Source organism: Hetaerina americana, unplaced genomic scaffold (assembly GCF_022747635.1).
Source record: "Hetaerina americana unplaced genomic scaffold, ioHetAmer1.1.p SCAF_2, whole genome shotgun sequence".
NCBI classification, from domain to species: Eukaryota; Metazoa; Arthropoda; class Insecta; order Odonata; family Calopterygidae; genus Hetaerina; species Hetaerina americana.
This window is the reverse complement of record NW_027286763.1, coordinates 109,996,652-110,017,581: the sequence shown is the minus strand read 5'-3', so window position 1 is coordinate 110,017,581 and position 20,930 is coordinate 109,996,652. Positions and strand designations below refer to the sequence as shown.

The following is a 20,930-nucleotide window of genomic DNA, read 5'->3' as shown; positions in this document are numbered from 1 at the left end:
ATCTAGCGAGTAACCCCTTCGGGTGATGTGGAATAACTAGCAGATATACAAAAACCGTGATGTATTAATGAATACTACTAATAATACAAAAAAAAGTTATCCATACATACCATTTAAAACTTTCCATCAAAACTCACTTCGCAGCTCAAGACATCGGAGAAAGAAAATGGAGAGAAGTGAATAATCAGGAGGAACTGTGAAAATGAAGAATCCGTGGCCATAAATTGGTGCAAAAATGGAAAAAACACCTGTAATTAATAAATTAAGAAATGGATTGCTCAAATGGTGTGTTTTCATAAAAATATTGGTCTACTATGTGACACTGAAGAAGAAAAAAACAGTCGTATTAGAAATAATATAGAGTACATAAAAGAACAAACTTGAAAAAAACCTATCTCCATGGACCAAGTTCAGTGTCGTGTCGTAGTCACTTTTGGTGGGCCCTGGCTACTAAACTAGATCATGAGCATGGGGTAAGGGAAAGACTGCCGAAAGTATATGTGGTGCCTAGTGTGTATTGTAAAATTTAGAGAAAAAAATGTTCTGGTTTAGGAAATATTTTGAAGTACTTTGTGTTTTTTCGCGTGAGATGACGACCGTGGTGACGTTATTGGGCCCTGGTTACTAAACTAGGGCATGAGCATGGGGTAAGCGAAAGGCAGCAGATAGAGTATAGTGAGTTTAATGTTTATGCCAAATTTTTGAAAAAAATATGTTTTAGTTCAGGAGATATTGTGAAGTGCTTTGTTTTTTTCCGTCTGAAAGGACGACGCTGGTGACGATTGTGGGCCCTGGGTCCTAAACTAAGCCATGAGCATGGGGTAAGCGAAAGGCTGAATATAGAGGAAAGAGGGGTTAGTTTTTTTTGCCATACTTTTGAAAAAAAATCTTCTAGTTTAGGAGATATTGTTAAGTACTTTCTTATTTTTTGTGTGAAAGGGCGACTCTGGTGACTGCACTGGGCCCTGTATGCTAAATTAGGCTATGGATGTGGGTTTTATGCCTACTTCGTGATAGAGTAGGGAGTGCTGAGTGTTTTTGGTGATTTTCAAGAAAAGTAATTTTCTATTTGAGCAGATATTCGAAAACGTTTTCGTTACAACCTCTTAGTTTTCGCTATAAAAGACGATCTCCCGCTTGGGCTACCTTCAGTGTAGTTGTCTTTCTAGGGCCGTATATCATATACTACATAACTCATCCCGGTCCTAAAATTGCAAGTGATTACAGGGAGTATCACTGAGTATAATATGTCCGTTGTAGTGAGATTACTGCAATGGTTTAGGGGATTTACCTAGTTACTTCGTGCAAAAATTTTTACGTTGGCATGGCTGAAAAATACAGCGCTCCAACGGCTGGTAGATAGTCGTGGACTAACTCTTCGTGGACCAAGTCCAGTTAACTGTTTTCAACCACGTATCTATTGACAGTAATCAATAATACGGTGAATGAATTGGTTATTTTCGAATTTAAAGAGTGTAGGATTTAATTTATCTGCATTCATGAACGTAGAATTACTTTTCCCGCGGCGGACGATTTGCTTTTGTTCATTACTAATAACATAAGAAGGTGCGAAAATGAGACTGCGCATCCAAGTACCTCTGCGAGTTTGAAATTCAGTGGTTCGTGTCGAATATAAGTTGGACATCACGAAAGACAAGTTGGTGAAATAATAGTTATCTTTCGTATTGTTGTTTCAAATATTAGTGGACTAAGAAGATGAATTCCTTATCTGCGGAGTTATTTTCTGGTCAAATCGAAACATTTTCTGCTGAAGTGGAGAATTCCAATTTTATTTCTGGTGATTAGAGTGTTGCTCTTTCTGTAGTTATTTCCCTCTTTTGTTCTGGTATTTATCTTGAACGATAACGTCATTAAAAGTAAAAGGTTGAATTTCGCGTTATATCTGGTTCAATGTTTTCCTTCCGCCAAGTAAACAATCGTAGGGACCTCATAATAACTCGTTTATTTTATTCCATTCAAAAATGATTTACTTTTAATAACTTACGCTAATTAGAATAATTTATATCAAGTCAAGGGTAATTAGAATTCTTTAAAGCCTTAATGTAGTTTACTTCGGTACGAATAGCACATTTCCATATTCAACTTTATTCGTCTCCTAGAGATTCTGTTGAAGATCCACGTAATTCATCATGTTTAAATTTAACAGTTGCATGAACTTGCTGAGTTGTTTTGTTATTAACCATAATTTTATACCCACATGTTCGGAGGCAACGGTCTCGGGAAAATTTTGCCCTTCTTGTCAATATTTCACCCTTTTTTAGTGTTGATGGGTTGGGTAGGCCATGGTGACGCATTTTCATTATGTAATGGCCTTATTTGAATTAAATTCATTTTTAATTGCCTTGTGAAAGAAATTGGGGAAATAATTGGACATGTATGAGGAATGTCAACCGGTGGACTCTTATTTATTTGCAAATATACTGACAAACATTTTTTTATCTGTAAAGGATTCTTTGATATGCACTTGTATGTGTTATATTCTAATCCGTATCCACAATGTTTCCACGTGTCTGACCATGCCTTCAGCTCCCTGTTCTAAACTATTGACAACAGCATTATAATGTTTTCATTTTTTGAGGATAATTTTTGTTTTAAAATTTTATCCGAATTTCATTCAATTATTCGAGCATATGTCACTGTAGGCACTTATTTGGTAATTTAATTTACCGAAATTTCAATTTCAAATAATTAGGATAAATTTAAACACATTATTGTTTCAAATTGCATTGCCAAATATTGCGTTTGGTAGTAAATGACCCAATATGCTTCTGTTTCAATTATAATATGATACTGTAATACACGTAGTGATTAGTGAGGCCAAGATATAATCTTTCCTTATCGAACACACACAAACCTGGTGGCAGCCTTTCCTGATTTTTCGTCGTTACTGTTCAAGTTTCTCATGCTTCCCAATTTGAAAATAGCCTAAATACGAAGCAAGTAATTAATATATATTAGTACTGCACGCAATTTATTATTTATTTGAATATATTTTTCGATTTATTTCTTCATAAAAGTTAGACTAGTATTTGAGACGTTGGTTTTTTTGAGCATGAAAAGCTTTCGTTGTGATAATCCATTCAATGCGAAATTGTCGCAATCAGTGACGTGTATTTATTTTTTAAAGAAATTCAGGACATGATGTATGGTTTCGGTGACAGCGCTGTGCCTCTTGTCGAATCAGCCCAGTTAATTGAAGAAGTCATCCACCAACAAATGGTTTCAACATACCATCGTGCAGTGGAGATTTCCGAAATTAGGGGATCAAAAGTTGTCAGAGTCGAAGATGTAATTTTTCTTCTGAGAAACAACAAGTCCAAACTGCATAGGATATTAAAATTTTTAGGTAAGAATAAGTCTATTTTAAGGGTTTTAGAGTTTTTTAATACTTTGTCTCGTGTTTATGAATAAGTTGGGTTATTTAAATACTGAGGTGATTCTTGATTCATTCCAACTCCAAATACTTGTCTGGTGGCATTGAGGGCGGAAAAACATGGATATTTTGCTGAAAGAACATGTTAATTTGCCACCATTGCATGTAAGTAATTTTTTCTGAAAATAAATCATCTACCATAATGGACGGCATATAAGACAGGTGAATATTCTAAGGGAATATCAGGAAAAAGTTTTTTAGTCAACGCAAAAGTGTAGGTATTTTTAAAATTGATAGTGCTTCTTCATTTGTTACTCCTGTCTATCCGCTAGTAATAATAACAAAAAAATCATCCAAGTAAATGTTTTTTAGTCGGGCTAGTGTGTACCGACAATTAAAATTAGCATACAGTTGGAAATGTTGGGGAGGATACCTTTTGTGAGCAGAAGGTCTTATATTTGTGTTAAGTACTCTGGGTTGATTTTGATCCACTATGTTGGAAAATAGTTTTGAATGAAAAGAATCTTGCATGCTGTCAAACATGGTTCTGTATGATGTTACTATTTAAAATGAGAAAGTGAAGAGCTATGCATGATTTATACTTTGGCCTTGGTACATATTTCTTTACTGCTTTTTTTTTAATTGCATGATCTTTTATGGAGCCATTAAACTACACTACACCAGAATATGCAATGGTATGCTGGATGTTTGTATTCCCGAAGACAAATGAAAAGGACAGGTCTCCATACCCTGCTTTTGTTTTACCTTTCAACCGTTGCAATCCAATATATATATATATACAAGCTGATCACTGTTAGCACATTTGTTTATGAGTCACTGATCCCTTTACAGTACAGAAAAATTGCTTATTCATCATTTAATCATTTTTCTCATTACTCTTTTAAGGGTGGTGACCTAATACCCCCACCACATGCCCTTGCAGTGGTTTGCAGGGTATTATTTAGATGTAATCAGCCTGAAAATGACATTTAAAGAATTATTATTATTAAAAATAATGTATACAGTCTCTACTCTTATGATAAAACAATTTGTTTAAAAACTATAATTCGTATTAATGGCACCTTGTTTCTAAGTTTGAAACTTGTTGATAGTATTCTCCATTCCTACAATTAGGGAAAGCACATTAAGGTTCTGTGAATGTCGTGTCAAGTATTTCTGTCAAACTTTTTATCTTAATTTGTTCTTGCTTGCAGCATTGAAGGAAATAAAGCGAAATGTAAGTGCCTCCCTGGATAATGAATCGGCTGGCGATGGAGATTCTCGGACGGCATTTGGAAGAAACAGTTCTCTGGTCAACTACCTCGTGTCAATTGATCAGACTGGAGAGCTTGAAGACCTTCTGTTCTCTGCCGGTTTTGAGAATGCTTGGACTGGGAGAGCAGGTGACAGGGACGGAAGCACGGCAAAGGATGCATCATCCGCACCGCTGTTTTCCCCAATAATTCATTTTGATGCCGTCAAACTTGACCGCTCCCTAAGAGCAGATGAAATGAGTCAAGTCATGGACAAGGCTGCCTATTTACGTTTCTTTGAAGCTCGAAAATCGTGTTTTGCCTCTAGTAAAAATGGGGGAACGGCGAGGTTTTGGGAATGGATTTCAACCCCAAGGGGCAAAGCTCGATGGAAAAGGAAGAGGAAAGCAGATAAGGTATGACTTCCCATATGAAGTGCGCTTAATTCCCAAAGAATCAGGCCTTTGCCATTTGTATTTTGTGGGCCACACTTACGCTGTTGTGGGGATCAAGATGGTGTGATGGCTAACGTACAGGCTTCCCACCATGAGGGCCTGGGTTCTAATCCCGGAGGCGACAGATTTTTTTCAGTGATATCCTGATTCCTACTTGAGGTGCTTTGTGGAGAGCCCTTGGAGTGAGTTTGAGGTGTGTTGGATGGGATGCTAAGGTATGGACCCTTTGGTGCCTTTTGTTAAGAGAATGCTAATGCCGGCGCCGGGTTTCTCTCTACCCTTCATCCTTCCTCATCCATCCCTAATGGCGCCAATGACCTTAGCTGTCGGTTGCCTCCCCCTAAAAACAACTACTACTTAAGCTATTGTGGTGGCGGAATAGAGCCTAATGGATAGATTGTTTGCTTTAGGTCGCATTGCATTTGACCACCGGATGGATGAAAGAATAATAATATGTATTTTCCTCAAAACTTCTTCATTTGGTACAACTGATTACAATGTATAGGCGTCATCCTCAGGTACTTGAGGATGATGCCCATCTATAAAAACAAGTTGTACCAACTAAAAAATTTTGTGGAAAATAAATAGTGATTTCTTTCATTTGAAAATTGATTTACACGTTTTCAAGAGTGATTCCATTGAATGTGTAATGAGATTAAGATTTGTCCTCCTGTTATACCAACATTGCAGAAATATCTCTCTCCCCACGTCAGTAGGTATTGAGAGTTGGATATTAATGTAAATATGTGCCTAAAAGTAACTGTAATGGAAGCAGGATCATAACGAAAATCCAAGTTTTGACTTCATTCAAGGCATGCACAATCGGCAGTAATATAAATGATTATTCAAGTCACTATTTTTATTCTTGCTTGATTATTTTCCTTTTTTATGCAAGTTTCCATCTCACCCCATGGACATACCCTTTTGTTGGTAAAGAAGGTATACACAGGGTTGTAGACAAGTAATGCTAAATAGGGAATAGATTTGAGTGATACCTAGCAAAGGATGACACTTTACGGAAGAATGAACCGGAACGGTAACTATCGCTTTCTGAATATTATGAGAAAAGATCAACGCCTGCCATACTCTTAATTTAGTTTGGAGACAGTGATAGAGATTCCATTCCAATGCAACAATTTCAGAGGGTAAAAATCATTTGCCTTGACCGGGATTCGAACCTGGATCCCTCAATGTCTGGTCGAGTGCTTAGCCAGTTAAGCTATCGAGGCTTCCTCTTAAACTCTGAAATTTTGGGAGCTTTTCATTCCGTTGACTATTAATTAACAATTCATTAATCAATATTAAAAGTACAGTTTGGGTTGATCTTTTCCCATAATACTTTATTGAAGATGTGGCGTTAACTTGTGGACATGAAAATGTTTAAACCTTAATATTAATTTTAATGGAAACAATGAAGCATTTTTTTTGTTACTGATGAATGTTTTCTATTCAATTTTTGGTTCGCCATAGCCATACCTAAGCTATAAGCCATAGCTAAGGACTTTATGGCATGTGGGCAATGAGGAAAAAGTGCTGGAAATACCTAAATTCACCACCCTCTTTAAGTATTTACCTTTTCTAATACCCTGTGTAATAATTGCTGTATATACTGTGACAAAGGCTGCTATGCCTCCTGTGGTAGCAGTTGTGGGAAGTAGAATTTAATAATTATTATCCAGCGTTGTTCTGTTTTCAAAGTTCTCTGTGTGATCTGTATTTGAGAGCAATCGGAGTGTGGTGTCACCATCCGATGCTGCTGAGAGATGTAGTTTTGAACACATGGAAACTGCAACCTGCTGTAATGATTTTGATTTCCTTCCAAGTACAGTTTGGAATGGATTTGAAAGAAGTCAGAAATATATTTCTCCTTTTGCTGTATTTTTGGTTTGAATGAATCACCGTAGTTGCTACAAGGTCTGTTCAAAATGCTCCTGAACTTTTTTATTAAAAAGAAAATACTTCACTTACAAATCATTGGTTAGGATCCCCTTCAAGATAGTCTCTTCCCCAGTGTGTATCCTTGTAGTTGCTACAAGGTCTGCTCAAAATGCTCCTGAACTTTTTTATAAAAAAGAAAATCCTTCACTTACAAATCATTGGTTAGGATCCCCTTCAAGATAGTCTCTTCCCCAGTGTATATCCTTGTAGTTGCTACAAGGTCTGCTCAAAATGCTCCTGAACTTTTTTATAAAAAAGAAAATCCTTCACTTACAAATTATTGGTTAGGATCCCCTTTAAGATAGTCTCTTCCCCAGTGTATATCCTTGTAGTTGCTACAAGGTCTGCTCAAAATGCTCCTGAACTTTTTTATTAAAAAGAAAATCCTTCACTTACAAATCATTGGTTAGGATCCCCTTCAAGATAGTCTCTTCCCCAGTGTGTATCCTTGTAGTTGCTACAAGGTCTGCTCAAAATGCTCCTGAACTTTTTTATAAAAAAGAAAATCCTTCACTTACAAATCATTGGTTAGGATCCCCTTTAAGATAGTCTCTTCCCCAGTGTATATCCTTGTAGTTGCTACAAGGTCTGCTCAAAATGCTCCTGAACTTTTTTATTAAAAAGAAAATCCTTCACTTACAAATCATTGGTTAGGATCCCCTTCAAGATAGTCTCTTCCCCAGTGTGTATCCTTGTAGTTGCTACAAGGTCTGCTCAAAATGCTCCTGAACTTTTTTATAAAAAAGAAAATCCTTCACTTACAAATCATTGGTTAGGATCCCCTTTAAGATAGTCTCTTCCCCAGTGTATATCCTTGTAGTTGCTACAAGGTCTGCTCAAAATGCTCCTGAACTTTTTTATTAAAAAGAAAATCCTTCACTTACAAATCATTGGTTAGGATCCCCTTCAAGATAGTCTCTTCCCCAGTGTGTATCCTTGTAGTTGCTACAAGGTCTGCTCAAAATGCTCCTGAACTTTTTTATAAAAAAGAAAATCCTTCACTTACAAATCATTGGTTAGGATCCCCTTTAAGATAGTCTCTTCCCCAGTGTATATCCTTGTAGTTGCTACAAGGTCTGCTCAAAATGCTCCTGAACTTTTTTATTAAAAAGAAAATCCTTCACTTACAAATCATTGGTTAGGATCCCCTTCAAGATAGTCTCTTCCCCAGTGTGTATCCTTGTAGTTGCTACAAGGTCTGCTCAAAATGCTCCTGAACTTTTTTATTAAAAAGAAAATCCTTCACTTACAAATCATTGGTTAGGATCCCCTTCAAGATAGTCTCTTCCCCAATGTATATCCTTATCCTAACGGTGTTCCCACTTTCTGAAACAGTCCTCGAACGCCTCTTCCAGAACACTTATAAGCTCCTCCGTTGAATTTTCTCTATCTCTGGAATGGTGGCTAATCTTGAGCGGTGCTTTTAGTTTGGGGTACAGAAAAAAAGTCATATTGGGGCCAGGTCTGGTGAGTAAGGTGGGTGAGGAAGCACAGCAGTCTTGTTTTTGGCTGAAAACTGACAAGTTCTGAGAGATGAGTGAGCTGGCACTTTGTCAATTTGCACAAATGAGATCGTTGACTTTCTCAATGTGGGGGTCGTCAGTCAACATTGATGGGCTTCCAGAACTCTCATTGTCTTCTACTGATTGCCACCCATTTTTGCTTGGTGAGCAACTCTGAAATTGCCGTTTGGGGTTTTTAGAGTTTCATGCAGAATTTCACAGAGCAACATTGCTCCTTCATAGAGCTCCTTTCCTCGGATCTGATTTTTCACCTCACTCAAAATGACCGCAACTAATCAACAAAACAATATATCAACTAAGTGGTTGAAGGAGGTTATTTGGGAAGTTTCCGCAGACAATGCCTCTAAGCGGATCAAAAAATAACCAACTGGAGGCATGCTATAAAAAAGCTAGGGAACCTTTTGCACAGACCTCTTACTTTCTGTCACAAATTAATTTGTTAATTGATTGGCTGATTGATGATTGCCTTGCCTGTGTTCAAGAACGGAGTAAATGGTGAAAGCATGGGTCAAAGTCTCCATTACTGCATAATCAAAGAAAGTGATTCCATCATGTTACTTTAATGCTTCTTAAAAGCTGTCAACGTTGCTGTCCATGGATTTATAAAAGAAAATTGGCTGTTTTATGTAGCTTGATAGTTGATTCTATGTAATTTTGCAAAATAAGAGCTCTGATAACCTACAGAATTGTCATTACCTCCGTACTGCATGAGAGTGAATGATATCTTGGGAATTCGACTGTTTATATACATTCACTTACTCTGCAGGCCGGGTAGAATTCCTGATCACATTCTGAAATTACCGTGACTTCTATTTCTTGTGACGCTTAAACATATGCTTAGGGAGTTTGTGGCTATTGGATAAATGTGATAATAGTTGGATATAAATACCGCAAACTGCAAGGGAAGGCCTACTCCTATGTTTATAAAGTGTGAAATGTGTATTTTATGTTCCATTTGTGCTTAAAATCCTACTAGCTTAACATTTTTAGTGACTTATTGGCTTATAAGAAACTTAATAAAAATAGCAACTTAAAGGCCATTTAAAGAGGCCAGTTATCATATCAACTCCATTCTCCTTCTGATAAATGTTCACCAGAGGCTTCTTGTGAAAAACTGCTACCCGAAAAAAACCATTAATGAATATATGGATTTAAGTAGTGAAAATAATTCCAAGACCCTTATCATTCATACTACAAGGTTTAAAGTTCTGATGAAGACTTGAATCTCAGCTTTCGATGGACACTTTAGGGTGAAGATATCCTTGTCTACACAGATGGGCCAGAAATTATTAATGCCTTGTGCTCACTTATACACTTCGTGTCTTTTATAATTGTTCTCCTTTGCTTCTTTTGTTTTAGGGAGTATTTCAACTAAAAGGCTAAAAGCATTCTTCTCTTGGATTGATTAGTTGATATCTGATGTAAAAATGTTTTATAGCTCAGCATTAGGATGACCCAGCCTTCTGGGCTCCTTTACATGTTTGATTTTAAGGATCAAAGTGGTTGAGGCTGTTTGCAAATCATGAAAATGCCTTGGACGCACTCATTATTTCTTCTGAATTCATTCTTAACGCCACCTTCCCTACCGCACCAGTAAACATTAAATGAGACCATAGAGTTAGCCTGCTGTCAATTCCTATTTTTTTCAGGATGCACGTTTTAATGTGCAGTCTTCTCAAACTTTGTGTGGCAAAAAGGTTACTTACTATCCATGGCTCCACCATACTCCATGACTATCCATAAATGACTTTTCCATCCAAAGCTGAGATTGAGTCATTCATAACCATTTTGCAACTTGCCACATGAATGGTGTAGTTGAAGAACTTTTTAATATTTTTCTTTTTTCAATACATACACAGTGGTGGCTTTCTTAATTGATTCTATCTTTTACGCTGTTATTATCGGAAGACTGTTTACAATTTTTCGTCGTGGAAAATCAGGTACAGTGCCCGCATTTTGAAATTTTGGGAAAATAAACAATTGAGATGTTTTACCAATATTGTTAATTTTTCAATTAAAATTTGGAAACAATAAAAATACAACTTGAGAGACACATTTTCTAAAATAGCACCTCAACTTCTAAAAAACAGTATCCAGTTGGGTGGGGACTACGGAAAGATGCTATGGGTGAGGCAATTTGTTTAAAAACCTCATGAATATCTGCAGAAGTTCTTTTTTTGTTTGAGAATTATCAAAGAACGAAACTGCAAATGGGTTAAGTGTTCATCACGCATTAGATGCATATAGAGTAATGACTATCATCAGAAAGTTTAATGCTGAATGTGCACGTACGCCTACAGTAATTGAGTTGAACGGTGACTCTTGAAGCTTGCTTGGGAAAATCCATTCAGTAACTGCATCTTTGGGAGTAAATACCTTGGAAAAAATTTTACTACAGTGTTACTTGCATTAATTGGTCTGTAAAACTGCATTAAAAAAAACATAATCTCAAGAATAAATTCTCATGTTGAGTGGGTCGTAAATTAGGTTTCACTTTGTTTAATTTAACCTTCTACTCCGATCATTGCAGGTTGACATTCCATGGTAAAAGCTTCTTATTTGTATAATTCTACTTTCCCGTATAACATTTCTGGAGTTGTGTGCTTACAGAGTAGCCTTCATTGTGTTTATTGCACTCGTTCCTGACTGAATAATGCTTTGCACCTCAATTGCTTGCCGACAAAACATGTGAAAATAAGCAAAGTTTCGATTATTGAGTAAAATAAGATAAAAATCTCACTATCCCCTCTCCAAGAGCACCGTATTTTCCCATTACACATAAGATGCACTGTGATATTTCAGGTTAGAATTTAAAATAAATAATTGAATCAGACCGAGAAAGATCAAAGTATTTGAATATGAACACAATTTGGAGAAAATGGAATTGTAACATTATAAGTAGAAAAATGTATCAACTTCTAAGAAACTGCAGGAGATGCGGCAGCAGTATTTTTTTGAGAGAGTCATCCGCTCATATGCATTGCAATGCAACAATTTCAGAGTGTAAAAGCCATTCACCTTGACTGGCATTGGACGCCTGGATAGCTTAACCTAACCTCGATAGGCTTAAGCACTCGGCCGGACATCTAGGGATCCGGGTTCGTGTCCCGGTCAAGGGGAATGATTTTTACGCTCTTAAATTGTTGCATTTTAAACTAAATAACGTGTATTCCCCTCCCCGGACTACAACCTTGACGTGGTGGAAGGGCTTGTGTGTTCCGATGACCCCTAGAGCTGTGCTGGTGGGAGTAATAATTATTGCTCCTGGTAGGGTCACCCATGCCAGATAGGTCGAAGGTTAAGAGCCAGACAAAAGGTAGTCCACGCAGCGTCTGTTCCTCAGTGAGGCGGCTGCAATGGCGTCTGACCCCAGTGGGGCGGCCAGTAAGTGATGGTGTCACGTTAAAAACACTATTGAGGAAGGCAATGGGAAACCACCTCAATTATCATTCCCTAGAAAAATATGATGGACAATAGAGATATTTTGAGTCCTGGCAACCACGGGGCTCGGCCCAATCGGCGGTGTGTCGTGCCCGGCAGCGGGGGAGGCAAGGCTTCCGCGGTCGTCATCCCACGAAACCCTTGCAAGGGAAAACCAGCAGCAGCAGGACAGAAGACGCAGGAGAAGAAGACGAAATTAGTTAGAATAGGAACGTGGAATGTTAGGACAATGATGAGGACAGGGAAATTGGAGAACGTTAAGCGAGAGATGGAAAGGGGAAATATAGATATTTTAGGTCTATGCGAGGTAAGATGGAAAGATAGCGGGGATTACTGGAGTGATAAGTATAGAATAATATACAGCGGCGGGGACGAGAGCCAACGAGGGGTTGCCATTGTATTAAATGAAGAGGTAGGGAGAAGCGTAGTCAACATAGAGCAGGTAACGGATAGAATACTACTAGTGGAGATAAAAGCAGAACCGACGAACTTAGTTATTATTCAGGTATACATGCCACCGAGCAACCATAAGGAAGAAGAGGTCGATAGGATATACGATCAGTTAGAGGACATGATCGCGTGTGTTCCTGCAGGGAAACATTTGATAGTGATGGGGGATTGGAATGCGACGGTAGGCGAAGGAAGAGATGGTGATGAGGTGGGGGACTACGGTTTAGGCACGAGGAATGACCGCGGGGAGAAAGCAGTTGAGTTCTGCAGAAGACAAGGGTTAGTCATCACCAACACTTGGTTTAGACACCACAAAAGACGCAGGTATACATGGAAAATGCCAGGTGACTCAGGAAGATATCAGCTAGATTATATCCTGGTTAGACACAGGTTTAGGAATAGTGTGATAAATTCCCACAGCTTCCCGGGAGCCAATGCGGACTCAGACCACAATTTAGTTGTTATGAAATGTAGCGTACGTTTCAAAAAGATAAGGCAGGGGCGGCGAGTTAGAAAATGGAATGTAGAAGCGTTAAATGGGTTGAAAAGGAAGGAATACAAACAGGCGGTAGAGAAAATCATGGAGGATGGTAAAGGGCTTAGTACTATTGAAGAAAAAATGGGAAATGATCAAGAAGGGGTTGTCTACAGCCGCAAAAGACACTATTGGAACCGTTAACGCTAAAAGGACTAGGAAACCATGGATCACGGATGAGATGATTACAAAGATGGATGAGCGGAGAAAATGGAAGAATAAAAACACAGAATTAGGCAAAATTAAGTGCAACGAATGAAACAATAAATTGCGGCGGGCAACAAATAAAGCAAAAGAAGCATAGTGGAAGACGCAGTGCGAGGATATGGAAAGTCTGCAGAGGAAGGGTGAAATCGGTGCGCTGTACAGCAAAGTTAAATCGTTATCGGGAAGTAAGAAAGGAAGAGCTATGCTAACAGTTAGAGATAAGGCGGGTAAGGTAATAGTTGACGCAGGAAAGATCCAAGAGAGATGGAAGGAGTATATAGAAGAACTGTATGGTAACGAACTCAGACCAACAAAGTTAGACATTGAAAAAGAAAATGACGTAGAGGAGGACAGCTTAGGTCCAGGCATACTAGACCATGAGATAAAAAGGGCATTAAGAGAGATGAAACTAAATAAGGCCGTGGGGGTAGATAACATTCCCGTGGAACTTTTAAAATGCTTAGGAAAATGTGGGAGGAAGAGGCTATATGGGCTGATCCGTAGTATTTATGATGAGGGAATCTGGCCGGAAGACTTTGTGAGATGAGTTTTAGTTCCTATTCCGAAAAAGGTAAAGGCCACGTCATGTGAGGACTATAGGACAATTAGTTTGATATCCCACGCAGCTAAAGTTGTTCTCAGGATCATAAACAAAAGGATAGAGAGTAGGGCAAATGATTACTTAGGGGATGATGTTTGGGTTTAGGAAGGGGAGAGGTACGCGTGATGCCATTGCAGTAATGAGATTATTAATCGAGAGGAATATATAGAATACAATAAAGACGAATTTGCCTGTTTCGTAGATTTCGAAAAAGCGTTTGATAGGGTGAATTGGGAAAAACTAATGAGTATATTGCAGAAAATAGGAATAGATTGGAGGGAAAGGAGGCTAATCTGCAACCTGTACATGTCTCAAACTGCTCAGGTGCGGGTGGGAAACGGGGAGTCAGGATGGGCAGTGTTAGGAAGGGGTGTGAGGCAGGGTTGCCCATTATCACCGTTGCTGTTCAACCTGTATGCAGAGGAAATGATTAAAGAGGCATGGGAAGAACTCGAGGTAGGAATGAAAGTGGGCGGGGAATTCGTAAAATCAGTTAGGTTTGCTGATGACCAAGCCTTAGTTTGTCAGTCAGCCAAGGGGCTACAAGCACTGCTTAGTGAATTGGAAATTCAGTGCGACAGGTATGGGATGAGAATCAATATTAATAAAACAAAGGTTATGCGATTCTCTAGAGAGGAAAAGGCCAAGCTTAACATTAAAATAGGAGGGCAAAAACCAGAGCAGGTAGAACAGTTTATGTATCTCTGTAGTGTTTTGGACCAACACGGTCAAAGTAGTAGGGACGTAAGGAGAAGAATTGCGCTAGGCAAAGAGGCTTTCACAAGGAGGAGGGAGTTGATGACGGGGACTTTGAGTAAGGATGTTAAGAAAAGACTCGTAAAAACTTTGATATGGAGCGTAGCTATGTACTGTGCGGAAACGTGGTCATTGAAGCAGGAGGATAGACGTAGATTGGAGGCTTTTGAAATGTGGGTGTGGAGAAGAATGGAGAAGGTGAAATGGACAGAGAAGAAAACAAATGAGGAAGTACTTGGTATGGTGGGAGAAGAGAGGGGTTTGTTGGGAGAAATCCTGTGGAGGCAGGAAAAGTGGATGAAGGGGGTATTGACCGGCAGTGGGATGTTGAAGACTGTGATAGAGGGTAGAATGTTGGGCAAAAGAGGAAAGGGAAGGAACAGGATAGGGATGTTGGACGGGATGAAGGGAGGAAGAAAGTACTCAGAGATGAAGAGGGACCTGATATAGAGTAGGATGATGGATTTTGTGTTTTGTTAGGAGTAATAAAATATTTGTTTGGTAGTTGTGTCCATCCAAAAACCTACCTTAACCGGTAGATTACCTTAAAAAAAACGTGTATTCATGGTTGAATTCCAGAAATTCATCATCACTGCCACTAAAATGTTTCCAAAGTTATTTTCACTGGAGTGTTCACTTTCCTCCTCATATGTACTGTCATCTTTACTTCCATCTAGCGCATTTCTAATTCCAGATTATTTATAAAGGCGTTTTAATAGTTTCATTTTTAACTTTCAGCCAGGACTTCTCTCCAAGCATGCCCAAACCCTAGAATTCATCAGTTGGTTAATTATTTGAGAGTTTTCTTAAAGGAAATTTTAAAGCTATTGCTTATTTTTTGTGCAAAACATTGATATTATCGAAGTTTGTAATAAAGGTCACCATTTCTGAAGCCTTAATGGAGGCCTAATAGTTAGCAGTCAGTATTTTTCCAGCAAATCGACTTGAATCTTGTTGGTTTAAGTCATTACTGAATACCCTAGCCCCATAAGATGCAGGCTGATTTTAGAGCTCATTTTGGAAAAAAGAAAAGTGCATCTTATGGGCAGAAAAATACAGTAGTTAGTGAGTTAGACTGGGACAAGACTGCACATTGGTTCAACACCGGAAAAAATATCAGATTGCAGCTTCGAAATCCGCATCAAATGACAAGAACGAACGTTAGCAGAGAAGGAACTGCCATTTCCCTCAGCAGTCACCATGATTCATGGAATTATAGCTATCTGCTTGCATCTTTATTTTATCTTGTAGATCAGGATTGTGTATTTGCTGTTTGACGTTTACGTTTGGGGCACCAGCATTTTCTAGTTTTGTAAGGGATCAAGAATGAAACATTCAAATTATCTAAATTATCAAATGCATCTCAATAGAATGACTGGTTTTAAATTTAGATTCTGACTACTGCATTAATTATGCATTCCTGCCACATATTAGATCTCTATTCCTAAAGTGAGACTGCAAATTACCCTTTTAAGGAAAACAAAGGTATAAGTTTTAAGTTATTTGTTGATACGTTTTACTCTAGCTTATATGTACACTGCAAATTTCAAAATTGCTCTTGTGGTTTTTTTAACTTAATTTGCCCCTCTAACTTTTTTCAACTATTAGAAGTTGTCTGACTTGATTGGTAATATTCTTTTTGTAGGAAATAGGTGGAAATTTAGGGAATGGCGAAGTCAGTACAGGGGAAGAAGAGCAGTCATTGAAAAGCAATTGGCCACAGCCTACATCAATGGCCCTTGAAGTTCTGTCTTACCTGGCATTTGAAGGAGTGGCACAGATTGTAGATTTTGCTTTGCTTGTTCGACGAGATGGAATTCGTTCTCAAGAGGATCGTCTGATGCCTCCTCTATACTTCAACCCAAGTTTTCCATTGCACGAAGAATCGGTGGGTAATCATAAAGCAGATTCAAGATTTCGACCATATCCACCAAGGAATTTGGTAAGTGTGCATTATTCATTGGTGACTTATTTTGAGCGATTGCTGAAATTGTCCTCAGCAAGTAAACTCTCTTTGAAGTAAAACTTGATGCGATGAAATTTCTACTGGGTGATGCGGAAATAAGTCCCACTCTTCAACCTTTGTGTCTTTGCTCGTTGAAAATTGAGTAAAGTGAAATATTGAAATCATCTTTTCAGTGATGTGCATCACACTGCATGTGATGTTGTGAAAGTGAGCCAAATACTTACTGGTTTTTCAAAATGACTGGAGTTCGCTCTAATCTTGATAAAAGGAAATGTTTGGACTACATATGTATATTACTTAATGTCACAGTTGTTTAACATCCTCAGCATCACATGTCAGGAATGACTCCCACGTAGTGATTGTAGGAGACTGTCTCATGACATCAGACCTCGAGCTTTTCATTTGACAGTTCAATATTCCTATCTGAGTGGAGGGTTGTTGTGTATTTGGTATCGTGCTGTACGTCAAAATAATGATAAAATATGGAATTTCAAGCAGAATTGCAATTTTTGCCTGGACAATTTCAAAATTTGGAAATGGAGGTTTCCGTGGTGTTTACCCATGATGGTGATGACTTTGGAGTATTCCTGCGCTTCAGGGCACCTCTTGGTGACAACTGTTTCTCCAGTCTTGCTACTGTAATCTTCATGTCAAAAGTGATAATGCATTGATTATGATCATCTTATACACACAAGAGAGTGTAATACACGCAGGCTCAAATTGTGATACAAAATATGGTGCTAACAATTACATTAAATGTAGCATGAACATACACACATTAAATGTAAAATGTGCACAAATATTCATTAAAAATCATGGAACTTTAATGTAAACTAGATTAAGAGCCCTGCTATACACTTAAAAGTGTGGACTCAAAGATCAGGAATATTAAAAATATTTGTTGTCTCAGGTGTAACTTTATGGAATTTGCATAACATATTGAAATGTAATGCAATAATTGACTTTGTAATTCCACACACTTTATTTTAAAAAACACGACCCAGATTTTGACGTTGAACGTCATCATCAGGTGGTCCTCATATAAAGCACACTGGCTATATATACCTTCTGATCATAGGAGGGGAGGTTGGAGGGGTAAAAAGGTTACAATGTAGCTGGGAAGAAAAGAGAATTACATTTTTGACTTAGAAGAGTGGTAGGTCTAGGAGTGGGGAGTGGGAGGGATACAAAATTCCGTTGGCAAGATCATCTTTCCAACGGACACATTTCAAAATTTCTAACTGCTCCAAAGCATCATGCCTTTGACCTTTATTTTCAAAATGAATAATTTTTGTCACAAAGTCTTTTTTGTGGTCACTTTCGATGAAGTGCTTTGCAAAGAGGGATGTTATGTACTTATTTTTTACACATGTTTGGTGTTCTTTAATCCTTTCTTTAAATTTCCGTACTGTTTGCCCAATATACTTTGTGCTACAACCTGAGCACTTTAACTCATACACTCCACTCCCCTCGTTTTTGGGGACTTTGTCTTTAGTGTGAGAGATCAGGTTCTTAAGGCATGAACCACTGTAAAAGGCACATTTAATTTTTTCTTTAGGAAAACTTTTAATACCTTTTTGAGAAATAGTCCAAAGATATAGTATTCTCCGCCATTTGGCAGTGGGATCTTTTAAATATTTGGGGTTGTAAATTTGGCTTAAGACCAGAATAAACTTACAAAAATAGCCTTAAGCCATGTGACATTACAAATTCAATTATTTCATTACATTTCAATCAGGAATATTGTTGAGATAGTCAATTACTGGGTAGAGCATGTTACATTGTAGGTAACTTTTTAATGTATATTTGAGTTCGGTAGTTACCTTAATGTCCTTTAAACTTTTGGGTAATTTTTTATATGATCTGATGCCGGTTTCCTGCAGCCCAATTTTTAATTCTTTTAGCTCTAACATTGCCATAATGTATGTTGTGCCTTGTCACTGTGGTGTAATGATGATCATAGTCAGAATTAAGGGGCTGTGCTGATGTTATTTTTTATAAACAAAATGAAAAACATAATATCAATGAGAGGGGTAGTAAATTTAATTCCTAGAATATAGACCTTTAATGATTCATTATAGTCCAAGGCTAGAGTGTTGGACTACTGACCAAAGGGGGGTGCGTGGGTTCGATTCCCAGGCAAGCCTCTCTGGGCACTCCCAGCTCCACCCAAGCTGTGTGATTTTTTGGTAACGGAAATCAAAATGGGCACAGCGTAATAGGGAACTGACCCCCATACCCTAATGGGTGAATTTCACACTTCGTATAGGGCTTAGTGCTGAGAGAACTCGATCATCACCTACCAAACCGACCATAGGGTTGATTACTGTGTTTATGATTTTATGGGCCTTGGTGAAGCATTATGAGGTTTCCCATTGATTATTCTGATGGTTTTCTTTTGAATTTTAAAGGTGGTTAGAGAAATGGCAGCTGAGCCCCAAAATATTTTACCACAGGTTATATTTGAATACGTTTTCCCATAGTATTAATTAAGTAGTACTGTTTTGCTTGTTCTCTCATGCAGATGTCATAATGAACGAACTGAGACTGTGTAACAGATGCTGCAAAGCCATAGATAATTCTTGAAGGAATCCATATTGCTTCATAATTTAAATATTGTTTCTTTTGTTAACGGTCAAGTTTTCCTCTGATTACTGAGCACAACAGTTTTTCACTTAAGGTCACTGAAAGTTGACGGAACATGCATTTTGCCTCAGTTGGCTCCTGTGTGTGGTTTTCTCTTGTTAACAGCTATTGAATTACAATTTATGTACGTCATTTTGTGGCATCAATTTACTGCATTCATAAAGTTTGTTGTCTCAGGCGTTACTTTGTGGAATTTGCATAACATATTGAAATGTAATGAAATAATTGACTTTGTAATTCCACACACTTTCTTAATCTTTGTATTCCACACAAAAGTGTGTGGAATTACAAAGTCAATTATTTCATTACATTTCAATATGCATTCATAAAGCTTTCAGTATTTTAAAAATTCTTTGCTCTAAAGCTGAGGTAACGAACATTTTGGCAGCATACTCGTAATGTGGATGTTGCATGAGTGGTGTGAAATCCACCCCTGCAACACCCTTAGTGCCATTCTGTTGTTGTATGTGAAAGGCCAACAGACCGTATCAATTTCTGCCCACTCTTAAAATCCCCCATTTTAACATTTTGAAAATAATATTTTTGTTTAAAGTACAAATATTTTGTCTTAATGTGATTGCAACTAACTGAATTCTCTCTGATTGCTATTACTTGATGTACAACTACAAACCTTTTCATTTGAGATGGAATAAATGCCAAATGGTATCAATTTTTCATTGAAGCATATATAAATATGTATTCAAAAAATAAATATATCATAAAAATATTTAATTAAGGTGAAAAGCATTGAAACTGCATTTGAAATATTTTTGCAAAATAAACAGGATTTATTTAATGATGTGTTGTAGTTAAATTTGAAATGGCAAATATTTTGGGTCCTTTGATTTTACTATTAAACTTCCTACTAATAAGTATTACAAACACCTGGTTTTAATTCACCTAAGTTAGTAATATGGTGAGGACATCTGGTACATTTGCATGAATAATGTTGCCATAGTTATTGGTTTATTCTGTAGCAATTACTTTGTATAATATATAGTATGTATTATATTCAATCAATTCAAAGCCAAACTTTCAAACATTTAATCTCAGGCAGGTGCAGTACCTAGATCCTCGGCAGATACATTGGTTAGGTCTCCTCAACCATTAACACCGGCTGAAATACGGGAAGGATTGAGGAGGTTTTGGTCACCATGTAACATTGGTCCCTTGTCTCACTTCTCAAGAGAATCAGCTGCTAATCCTACGAGGAAACTTCTGTGTTGCTAATGCCAATGTATCATGATAAGTATTAAGTGCTTAAAGCTATGTGGGACCTGATTATTTAATTGTTAGTTTGTAGAAATGGTTTACAATAAAGTGTTGAATTAGCTAGTGCATCTGTGGCCTTATGATTCTCTCGTGTATCTTCATGAGTGACTGGAAGGATCTTGCTACCGACATAAGGAGGCAGGCACACGGAGCCCTGGGCTGCACTTCACAAAATCTAAACCTGCCCCAAAAACACTGCCTCATCAGGGTTAATGAAAGACTTTAAATTATACACCAGTTTGAAATGACGCTGTTAGTTTTATCTATGGTGTAGAGCTGTCTAATATGTGAGTGGTGGGTACTGATGCTCAAACAATCTTTTTGGCATTTATAAGTGCTATGGTATTTTGGTGTTGGCACTGTGCGATGTCACCATTCGTGGAGTATTTTTCATTTATATCTAAAAGTGATGAAGTTGTTATGAAATTTCATCAGAATATTGATTCGATTATGTTACATATGACCATCAGGAGCCATTCCATTGTTTTTTAGT

At 37.7% G+C, this 20,930-nt stretch overlaps 1 protein-coding gene across 2 annotated transcripts; it reads left to right on the top strand.

Annotated features, from left to right (window-relative positions):
• The first annotated feature begins 1,570 nt into the window (after positions 1-1,570).
• LOC139687843 (transcription initiation protein SPT3 homolog) lies at positions 1,571-20,505 on the top strand. Of its 2 annotated transcripts, XM_071585160.1 has the most exons (5): positions 1,571-1,798; positions 3,149-3,367; positions 4,609-5,063; positions 16,199-16,495; positions 20,219-20,505. In XM_071585160.1, exons 1-5 carry the CDS (start codon positions 1,717-1,719, stop codon positions 20,393-20,395), a joined length of 1,230 nt encoding a protein of 409 aa, XP_071441261.1. In that variant the 5' UTR covers positions 1,571-1,716; the 3' UTR covers positions 20,396-20,505. The 2 variants fall into 2 exon arrangements, with proteins under 2 accessions (XP_071441261.1, XP_071441262.1); XM_071585161.1 differs by lacking the exon at positions 3,149-3,367 and having other exon boundaries at positions 1,572-1,798.
• Positions 20,506-20,930: the final 425 nt, after the last annotated feature.